Raw genomic sequence first — 11,487 nt, forward strand, 5'->3', positions numbered from 1 at the left:
TCTCTGGGTTTCATTAAAGTTCAGAGGATCACACAGAGGCTAAATATGGACTCCCTGAGAGGTCAAACACACTGTAACCTGGAAACAGCAGGAAATAAATAAATGAATAAATAAATAAATAAATGAATAGATAAATAAAGCAGAAGTGATTCAGAGGGAGAGAAAGATGCCAAATAATATGTTCTGATCACATGATTCATATTAACTCTGGATACATTTATGAGAGACATGTTTGCTCCTTTGCTTTTAACCTGTCACATTATTGTGTCCCCTAAATCACTTCTGCTGCGCTTTGTATTTATTTATTTATTTATTTCTTGGTGTTTCCAAGGTTACAGTGTGTTTGACCTCTCAGGGTCAGTAAAAGACTTCATTATACCAACAGGTATCAGACCTGTACTGTAACTGTACCTGAAAATACTCACATAAATACAGGATCAAAATACCACAACATGGCTTAATGATAAAGTGCACATATTAATCACTCCACTGGACGGAGCCCCACAGCAGAAACTCAGTGAAACCATATTTGATATTCTTCATCATCCACACAGGAAAAAAAAAAAAACGGGTTCAAATGAGGACCTTTTAATTTCACTTTCGTTAATAACCTCACTATGTGAGTTTAACCCAGATTTAGGTGACGTTTGCTCTCAGGCTAAATTCCTATTGGCTCCGATGGACCATGATGGTGACGTCACTCCTGGTTCTCCTATTTCAGCCTTGATCTCTGAGCTGGAAGCGCAGAGTCAGTTTTTGTAGACAGCGAAGCGCTTCGAGTGTTGAAGGTTCAAATCCCGGAGGTTAAAATGAAGATCCTGATGATCCTGATGATCCTGGTGGTCCTGGGAATCCAGGAGGCGGCCGCAGGTCAGTTTGGAGTTTATGCTTTGGTCTGTTTATGTTTCTGTGTTATTGTTAAATTTATATAATTTGGAATAAAAACAGACGGATGTTTGATCCTCGGAGAGCTGCAGTGCGCTAAATATTTATCTGTAATAGATCCGAGTGGATTATATGAATCCATCATTTTAGCACAATTAAATCACGTCTGTTTAAATTAATCCTTAATAATCGGCAGTGAAGTGTAGACGAAAAATAAAGTTTAGTTAATAAATAAATACATAAGGCACAGGTTAAATCGATCCTGCCCACAGCTGTGATAGTTTCTGCATTTTCACACTTTAAACTGTTTTTGACGCACTTTTGTCTCCAAACGACCAAAAAGATAAATTCAGATCAGTTTTTGTTAACTTTGTCACCAAATCCATCACTACTTCGCGCTTCGCTGTTTTCAATCAATATTAGTGTAAAATATTTATCGCGGTATTTTCGCAGTATCGCGGGTTTTTGCGGTACTCGTTCTTCACATGCGTAGTACGTGTTGTACAGTAATGTATATATTTGGTGTATAAGTGTGTAGGGAGGGTTTATAAAAACTTAAAATAGTGTATAACTACTAAAATAATGTATAAGTATTAAAATAAATATAGCGTTCCTACTTAGCGGATTTTCACTTATCGCGGTGGTCCTGGAACATAAGTGAGGGATTTTACTGTAACACCCCCAAGAAAATATCTTGTGTCTGAGTGTTGAAAACTGAAAGAACAGATGATCCTTCATAGCACCCCCCCCCCCCTCCCCCCAGAATAACATTTCTGCAGCTTGAATCTGAACAAACGCTCAAATATCATAAATAAAGTCTGAATATAAATTCACTGTTTTTGTTTCATTATTATAATCAGTTTATGAGACACTGATGTCTTTGATCACCGACACACTTTATTATCTTTAAAAACTCAGTTATCTCCACCAGGGGACGCTAATGGGAGGAGTTTAAACTGTGTGCGTCAGTGACTCAATAATCAATCAATAATCAATAATATGACATACATGGATGTAGCTGGAAGAGGATTTGATTGATACTTTATCAAACTCAGCCTCAAACCTGATCACAAAGTAAAATCAATATCTGTGTAAAGTAATATTTTTAATCAGCTCTGGTTTGATCAATAATTTGATCCATCACAGATTTTAGGACAAAAACCTTTAACAACAGTCCTCCATGTTTACATGAAAATGATGGTCTGATTTTTTATTATTTATGTTTTATGGTTTAGAAAAAGGCTCCATAACCAAAAACTGGAGTCACATTAAAGTGAATCAGTTCATATAATCAATAACATCAACGATAGAAAAGAAAACAGACGTGAGGCTGAAACTGGATCTGCTTCATATTCAAACACAATTATGGATCAATAACCACAGAAGAAAACTCATAAAGTCCTGATGGGTGAAAGCATTAATGATGAAAACTGAGCTGAAAATATTTTTATACAAACTGATTCTGTTAAATACAGAATTACAGTTTTAAAGAGAAACCATCAGAATATGAAGCAGAACATTTATTCATGAATCTTTATTGAGGGGACAGCAGGATTATTATGTCTTTAATGAGTTCTAGTTTTTTTATTGTTCATTAAAAATATAAATCTGTGATGTCACATTAACTGTTCCCACAGTGACCCACTCTATGAAGTATTTCTTCACTGCATCCTCTGAAGTCCCAAACTTCCCACAGTTTGTGGAAGTTGGGATGGTTGATGATGTTCAGATGGTTCACTATGACAGTGACACAGAGAAAGAGGTGCTCAAACAGGACTGGATGATCAAATACACAGCAGAGGATCCTCAGTACTTGGAGAGGAACACTGGGATCTATCTGGGTGCCCAGCAGACGTTCAAAGCCAACATTGAAATTGCAAAGCAGCGCTTCAACCAAACTGGAGGTTTGTTTCTGTTTATTTTTCTCTCATTCTTCCTGTTTACATGTTTTATTTGTCAGTATTAATCAGATTCACATTAAAAGTTTTATTCCGAGCACAGATTTACATTATTACACATTTATATGTAATGATGTCATTTATATTAAATAAATCATATTTACAGGTTATAGTTTTATAGAATTTGAGCCTCTGAAACTTTGATGATTATTTTTCATCAATTAACCAAAAACTCAGAAAATCAGCAGGAATGATAAAAATTAATTTGTGTTAAAAATCCTGTGAACTGAAATCTGTTAATAAAACAAAGATTCAGAAGAATAAAAAAGCTGCTCGATGCATTTTTACATCACGAATCACACAAAGAGCACAAACTGTGGAAACTTCATGATTTGGCAGTTTAATGAAATTAATCTATAAACTATAAACGTCGTCACACTCAGATCAGCTGCTGATATTTTCCTGCCTTTAATAAAGTTTCTCTAACTAAAATAAATGAATGATGATCCTGATGCTGCAGGCTGCGCATGACCTCTGACCTCTGTCTGCAGATGCTGAACATTAATTATGGATCAGCAGCTCACACACACACACTCACACACACACACACACAATCAGCTGTTTGGTCACCGAAGATTAAACTAAAAAGCTTTTCGACTCAGAAACATTTACAGAAACTTTTTCCATCTGAACGTTATTTTTGTATTTTTTTGTGATATTTCTGAAACGTGTAATCAGAGTATTTATGTTTACAGGAAGTTTCTGATCACATGACCTCAGTTCCAATAATCACAGGAATAAAAAAAGATCCACCGATGAAATCATTGATCATCATTTCACTGCAGATGTGCTGCGATGTCACAGTTTAATAACATTTGGCTCCAATAATATTTCAGATTCAGGTGAACACACATTGATGGAGTAACAATCAGCTCCTATCAGGGATCAATAACAGGCTGATGAACCTGAGACGTGATGATTGAGTCAAAGTGTTGCTGCTAAAGTTGCCGTCAGTGTCTCCACGTTTCCTCTGGTCTGAACTCTGTGTGTGTCTGTCAGGAAACGTGTCGCAGTGCAGAGTTTGTGCTGACGTTGTTTGTGTGTTGCAGAGTGTCAACAACATCATTCAGTTAAACAGTTTTTGTGCTTCATAACCACAAAAACTGTTTAACTGAGAAAACCTGAGAGCTACAGAGGCACAAAAATAACACAAATGTCTCTGAGAGAAGCTCACAACCTGCTGACATCACCCTGATGATGTCACCACCTCATTAATGATGTCAGAAGGATCATACCATTATTTTACGGGGGTGTGTGTGTGTGTGAAGGAGTTCAGTAACAGGTTACTGTGCATGCATCATACCACACCTACAACTATGTTTGTGCACCGGATCATCCATCAGCAGCTCCACCAAAGCTGCAGCTCCTCCTCCGCTCTGACTATCCAGAATGGTCATTTAAGATATCCACAATTACATTCTGACTAGTGCAAATTCCTTTCAAGATATCTCAAATGACGTCACCGGATTCGTCATTTGACTAGTCAAAATTACAGTTCTACATATCTCTAATTTAGTTTTGCCGAGTCCTTATTTGCTTTCAAGATATCTAGAATTTAATTTGCACTAGTCAAAACTATTTATCGCCTATCTAAAAATACATTTAAGATATCTTTAATTAGAATTATGACTAGTCATAATTTAATATCTGAAATGTGAGTTTCAGATAGTCAGTAATTTATTGAAGATAAATTGAATTGAAGATATTTGAATTGAAGCCGCCATACAAATCAATGGTAAATCTGACGTCATTTCGACTAGTCAGAATATAATTAGAGATATCTCAATTTACTAATACGTCTAGTCATAAATCAATTTCAGATATCTGGAATGGAAGTGTGGTGAATCGGATTTTATGTTAAAACGGCCTGCCATACCCGCAGTAATAAACCAACCGAGTTCCTGGCAGCGCTCCAACCAGCTGACCTGGTGACATCATGAGTGATGCACCAATAATATGGCAGAAAGTTTCCATCAAACAGGAATCTCTCTGAATCCTGATGTTTCTCAGAGTGAATCAGAGTCCTCTTTAAGGCCACGCCCACAAAACTCACAGCCGCTGCGAGCTGATCGACTTTCCTGTACAGTAAATGAGACCAACTACACAATGCTGCTGTTTATCCCACAGACACACAAAACAGCATCACAGTAACAAAAACACTCACAGCCCCGCAGACACACACGTGACTGCAGGTGTGACACAAAGAAAACTGATGGAACGCCCTCCACCTGCATCCACGCCGCTCAGGCTCCTCCCACAGACGCTCTCTGATGTCCCACATCCCATAATATCAATAATGTTTTAATATTTTAGAGGAGGAATCTGCTCACAGCCCTGAATCCGTCCACAGCTGGATCTGAGCAGATGTGATGAATATGTGATGAAGCTCCTCAAACTTCAGGTTTGAGGAGCTGAAAGAACGATTTCTTCTTCTTTTGACAAAAATTAATCGATCAATCAAAAAGTGTTTGTTACATAATCAATAACGACACAAATCATCAGCCTTAAATATGTAAAACTACAGATTAACTTCATGACCTCAGTGTGTGTGTGTGCATCATAAACACTCAGAAACAACGAGTGAAACAGGCTCCGCCCACACCTGTAGCTCACCTGTGTGGAGACAGGAAGTTTCTGTGCTACAGAACATGAAGTGTGTTTCCTGCAGTCTCTCTAAAATCTCATTATTGATCCTGATTGGCTGCAGCAGCAGTTAATGCAGCTCCTCTGTGTGTGTCTGTGTCAGTGCTGCAGGCTGTCTGTGGTTCACTGCAGAGTCTCTGTTTCTCTGTCAGGTGTTCACATTGTTCAGCGGATGTACGGCTGTGAGTGGGATGAAGAGACTGATGAGCTGAATGGATTTATGCAGTACGGTTATGATGGAGAGGACTTCATATCACTTGACCTGAAGACACAGACGTGGATCGCTCCTAATCAGCAGGCTGTCATCACCAAACAGAAGTGGGAGAAAACAGCTCTGGCTGCACGGCAGAAGAACTACCTCACCCAGGAGTGTCCTGACTGGATCAAGAAGTACCTGAACTATGGGAGGAGCTCTCTGATGGGAACAGGTGAGTTCATATGAGCAGAGTTAGAGTGATAATAATAAATCATATTTCTGATTTCCTGCCACATTAAAATGTGTCTGACTCTTTCTCCACCTCATCAGTCTGGTTTCCTCAGTTCCTGCATGTGTGTCACAGTGTTATCATCACTTTATAACTCACTGTTTTAACTTCACAGCATTTCTATTAATCTGAGGCTCACAAACTGCATCACATCACAAAGAAGTTACAAAGAAGTTACTCTGCTGATAATAATAATAATAATGATAATAATAATATTAAAGAATGAACTGTTTCTCTTTACTCCTCAGTCCCTCCCTCAGTGTCTCTCCTCCAGAGGTCTTCCTCCTCTCCCATCAGCTGCCACGCTACAGGTTTCCATCCCAACAGAGCCGAGATGTTCTGGAAGAAAAATGGGGAGGAGCTTCATGAAGGTGTGCACAAAGGAGAGCTCCTCCCCAACAATGACGGGACCTTCCAGATGAGTGTTGATCTGGACCTTTCAGCAGTTGGACCTGAGGACTGGGACAGGTACAGCTGTGTGTTTCAGCTCTCAGGTGAGAAGGAGGACATCAGCACCAAACTGGAGAAAACAGGAATCAGGAGCAATGAAGGTGAGACTGAGATCAGAGGAGACAAACATGGGAAACAGACTTTTACAGTTTCCTGTGACGCTCCTGCAGCTCACAGGTTTCCTTTAGTTTCTGTCATTTACATCAGTTTAATAATCAATAACACACTTTAGTTTTCTTTCAAATGTTACATTTAAATCCAACTTTATTTCTTTTATTGTTTTTTGTGCTCTAGAGACTAAATTTAGTTTTTCAGCACATTCAGCCATGTTCACATGTGTTAATGATAAAATCTGTATTTATGTAACTGATGGAGAGTTTTGGAAGAAGACAGAATCATATATTAGTGTTCTGTTAACAGATTCAGCTTTAATGGTGAAGCTGCCATTAATTTAAATATATCAGAACTTTTATTGTAGGGATGAAATTAGTGGTTCAAACATTAGTGACTATAAAGAGGCTGATCGATTATTTTCTATTGATCTGCAGGAGGTTCTCTCTCCATGATCATTCCTGTGGTTGTTGCTGTGGTCGTTCTCGCTGCCGTCGCTGTGATCGGATTCATTATTTACAAAAAGAAAACAGGTGAGAGAGCAGAACTACCTGGATCTGTTTGTACACTGCAAACAATCAATAATCAAGTAATAATAATTGATTAGTTATTATTTACAGATGCAGATGGAACTAAATTATTAGCACAGAAATAAATCAGATAGTTTCAGGTTAGATCATATTTGAACTCTTTGAGTCACAAAGAACAAACTTCAAACACAAAATGATCATTTTTAGATCCTCAATATTAAACCCAATAATCACTGAAGCTGTTTGTCAGAACTTCTAACCTGAGCCTCAGTTTGTGAGTCAGGAAACAAAACAACAACAACTCAGTTATTAGAACACACACACACACACTCACACACACACACTCTCACACACACACACAGAGCAGAAAGTTTCCTCCTCAGAAATCGTTTCAGCTGCTTTAAAAAAGTTTCTCCTCTGCAGCAGGTTTGGTTTCAGAACTTTTCCTGAACGTGTTCCTTATGAACAAAATGATTTTGTCAGTCATTATAAAACACTTTGATTCATTAATATTCACTCAGTCAGATTAACATGTAACAGGTTTCATGAATCATGAACACGTCAGTGTTTTTATCCACACTGAAAATTAAATTACTAAATTATGTTTCATGACTTTTATCATTTGTGAAAAGTGTAACATTTATAATTAAATACTAAGTTTATGCATTTCTTTCTTATTATTGCAGACAAACGTCCCCCGTCCCGTAAGTTAAGCTTCATCTGTTTCCTCTGATGTCTGAAATATTGTTTGTGTGTTTGAACCTAAAGTCTCCTCAGGCCTGTGTTACCTGTAAAAGTGTGCGCTCAGAGCAGGATGTGTGTTTCTAACTGTGTGATTCTGACCTGCAGCTGTGGAGAAATCTGAGGTTCAGGAACAAATGCTTCCTAAAGCCTGAAGGACCAACAGCTCCTCTGCACTCAGTGAGTCACTGCAGAGTTTATCATGTTAAAACTACAATATTGTGACTGTTGTAAACTCTCCTTTTATACATAACCAGAGGAAAGTGCTTTGTTATAAGATTAAATCATATTAGCAATGTTCATACAGGTGCTGGAAGTCCTTGGATTTTAACATTGTCTTTTCAAGGTTTGAAAAGTGCTTGAAGTTTGAATGTAGTGCTTGAAAATGTTTGAAAATGTAACCACTTATAAAAAAAAAACATCTGATTGAATAGTTCACTTATGAAACAGAGAAATAAAATGAGTCAGAAAGACTAAAATGATCATTTTTACAGCACGTCTGCTGTGACCTGTCAGTCTGTTTGTGACCCCCCCCCCCCCCTCCCCTGAAGACAGAGAGTCGCAGTTTTAATGAGTGTTCACTGGAAAACTGCAAATTCCAATTATGGATAAAATGAATATGGAATAATATTTAGGTCAGAAGTCACATGAGAAAAAAACTTAATGTGAGTAAATTTAGCAGCGCACAAAGAAACATCGAACACACAAGTGTCTGCTGTGTGTGTGCGCTGCTGCAGGCTCACATGCTGCAGGTTCACATGCTGCAGGTTCACATGCTGCAGGTTCACATGCTGCAGGTTCACGCTGTCATGAGGAAACTTTACACGTGAGGAGCAGTGATGATGATGATGATGTGTCGTTCAGAGCTCCCTGATTTCTCATTGGATCTGTTCACAAACCCAAGGACAGGAAACACTGATGGACACACCATGCAGCCAATCACAGGGGGGGATTAAACCATTATGTTAAAGCAGAGGGGGAGAGAGATGTAAATCCATATATATATATATATATATATATATATATATATAGTTGTTTTTTTGGACAGTCACAGGTAATCACACATTCATCCATGAAGCTGCAGGTTTAACACATTAAGATGCTCATTAGTCACAGGGTAAACAGCCACCTTTCATCCTGGAGCCCTGCTGAGTTTTTTCTTTACTTTTCATGAACTGACAGATGTCCTCAGGTAGCTCTTTGCACCTGTGTGATGAGGCCCGTCACCAAATCCAGAAGCAGAATCCCCATTTTCCACTGTTTACATATAACTTAAATCTTATATTTGTTGTAATTTCTGCAGCTCTCTCAGGAAAAAAAGAAATTTTTAATATCACTGACAGCTTTTTCCCTCATTAATAAAGAAGATATGAAAGTCAGTTTGCCAAGAATTAATAGCAGCTTCTACCTGTGACAGGAAGTGCTGTTTCTCACTCAGAATGATGTGATATCATTCATGAGAGACATGTTTAAGATATGTGTCACAGATTTGAGGCCAGAAATCACTTTTTGACTCATCAGTCTTTCTCCCTAACCCTCCAACCCTAACCCTCCCTGATAACACCGGGAAAAGTCCTGAAATTTGTTGCCAGTCGCTTTTTGGGAAAAACAGTCAGTGGAGGTCTGAAAAGTCGTAGAGCCAACAGGAACGTTCTTTATGACTCAAAATGAGTGAAAAATGAACCACATAAATACCAGCAATCATTTTTTTTGGTAAATACATCAGATTTTGGCACAAGAGCAGCTTCAGATGACAAAGTGCTCCACTGCAGTGTGCTGGTGTGTACATTTTGTGTACATGCAGTACAGTACAATGTTTTAATACACAGGAAAGAGCATATTTGATACCAAGATTTTTCAACACCAGGATGTTTTTAATACTTCCTGTTATATTAAAATAGAAACCAGGAGAAATTAAATGTCATGAAAAAAGATCAAAATTTTCTTTGTACACTTTTTTTTGGGGGGGGGGGGCTGAAAAAGAGTGTTGATAATTGTGAATGAGCCCTTAATGTGCTGGAAAACCTTGAAAATGGACCTTTAAAAATGCTTAAAAGTGCTTGAATTTGATCCTGGAAAACGAACCCTGTATTCAGAGAGACTCACGTGTTTTTATTAAATCAGTTTAATCAAATAAATTAAATCCTCAAATGAACTGGAATATTTTAATGATGATGTAAATCTGTTGTTTGTGCAGCTGAACAATGCAAACATTGTTTTACTCTCTTCAGGTTTATGGATAAATGCACTGAAACGAGAGGCGGAGCCTCGTTCTCCATAAACTGGAACGTCACGGATTATTCAGGAAATGATGGAACTTTGGGGAATCTGGTTGTAGATGATTATTAATCAATATTCAACTTTGAACATGAGTCACAAATGTTTAACAAAAACATCATATCTGGATCATTTCTGTGCCCACCTGGAAAAAAAATCACCTTTAAACAATAATGAAAATAATTTTACAGTCAGACTTAAACCTTCATGAGTGATAATAACTAATAATGATTATCTTATCATCTTAAACAGATCTGCTATATTTACAGTTTAGTGTTCCTGGTGTGGGGTTTCCTTATAAATCAATAATAATAAAAATGTGGACATTCATAAACAGAGGTAGTGATACGTGCTTTCTGCTCTTCATAGATATTCAGTCTACTGATCATTTAGTTCTTGAAGCTGCAGCTCAGCAACAATCTGAAAATCTCAGATTAGAAATAATCTGAGATTTTCCTCATAATTGTTAAACTTTGTAAACGTGATGATGAACTTTGTGCTCTGAGTCCTCCGGAGGAAACAGGAAACGATGGAAGCTGATTGGATCCATCAGCAACGCTTTGGACTCACATTTGTTTCTATGATGTCTCTAAATTATCAGTTTATTGAATTCACAGTAAATATACATGAAGTAAAAAAAATTAAATACTTGTTACCATCGTTATTAACGCGTCCAAAGAGCACAAAGTTTCTAAATGTTGTACATATTTTACTTTTATGTTTAATTTTGACTTAAAGAAATCTGGATGATTTTAACATAAACAGGTTTTATTTAGTGTGTGAAATCATAAAAATGATGTTTGTTCTCTTTTGTTTGATTTAAGAGCTGTTTGAATCTTTGTGATATTAAAGTTTCAGATTGTGAAGTGTTGTGTGGGTTGTTGTTAACACACTGCTGACGTGTGTTTGTGGTTTTTCTGACTCCTCTGTAAATGTTAATCAGTGATTATCAGGTCACGTCTGCTGTTGGTTTGATGAATATCAGTAAATATTCACTGATGTTTCTTTGCTTTTCAATAAAGTCCCAATAATCCAAACTTCTGTCCTGCTGTGATCATTATGAAACTGATCCTGTCAATGAGTAACAGTTCATTATGAGACTCGGGTTCATTATGCGTCTTATTGACAGTAAAACAGCCAAAGCTGCCCCCCCTCATGAATATGCATATATATTAGTACTGCTACATGTCCAAATATCTCCTGTGTGAAGGGTCTGCTGGCAGGTAGAATAAATGAATGTTTCCTGTGGAGGTCGATCGGCGCTCCTTTACTGAAAACTGAAAAAAGTTTTTAATGTAAAATTTTCTGGATTTTTTCTTGTGTTTTAAGGACTGATTGTGTTCATCTGTTGTTGTTGTAGTTGTTGTAGCCCGTTCTTCTGTTCAGGTTCCACAGATTTCCACACTG

General features: G+C 37.6%; 1 protein-coding gene across 1 annotated transcript; it reads left to right on the forward strand.

Annotated features, from left to right (window-relative positions):
• Positions 1-717: 717 nt before the first annotated feature.
• Positions 718-11,117, forward strand: LOC115787844 (H-2 class I histocompatibility antigen, Q9 alpha chain-like). Its single transcript, XM_030740592.1, has 8 exons — positions 718-870; positions 2,523-2,789; positions 5,639-5,914; positions 6,220-6,522; positions 6,970-7,065; positions 7,749-7,766; positions 7,912-7,983; positions 10,035-11,117. Exons 1-7 carry the CDS (start codon positions 810-812, stop codon positions 7,956-7,958), a joined length of 1,068 nt encoding a protein of 355 aa, XP_030596452.1. The 5' UTR covers positions 718-809; the 3' UTR covers positions 7,959-7,983; positions 10,035-11,117.
• The last annotated feature ends 370 nt before the right edge of the window (positions 11,118-11,487 follow it).

This window comes from Archocentrus centrarchus, chromosome 11, assembly GCF_007364275.1.
Source record: "Archocentrus centrarchus isolate MPI-CPG fArcCen1 chromosome 11, fArcCen1, whole genome shotgun sequence".
NCBI classification, from domain to species: domain Eukaryota; kingdom Metazoa; phylum Chordata; class Actinopteri; order Cichliformes; family Cichlidae; genus Archocentrus; species Archocentrus centrarchus.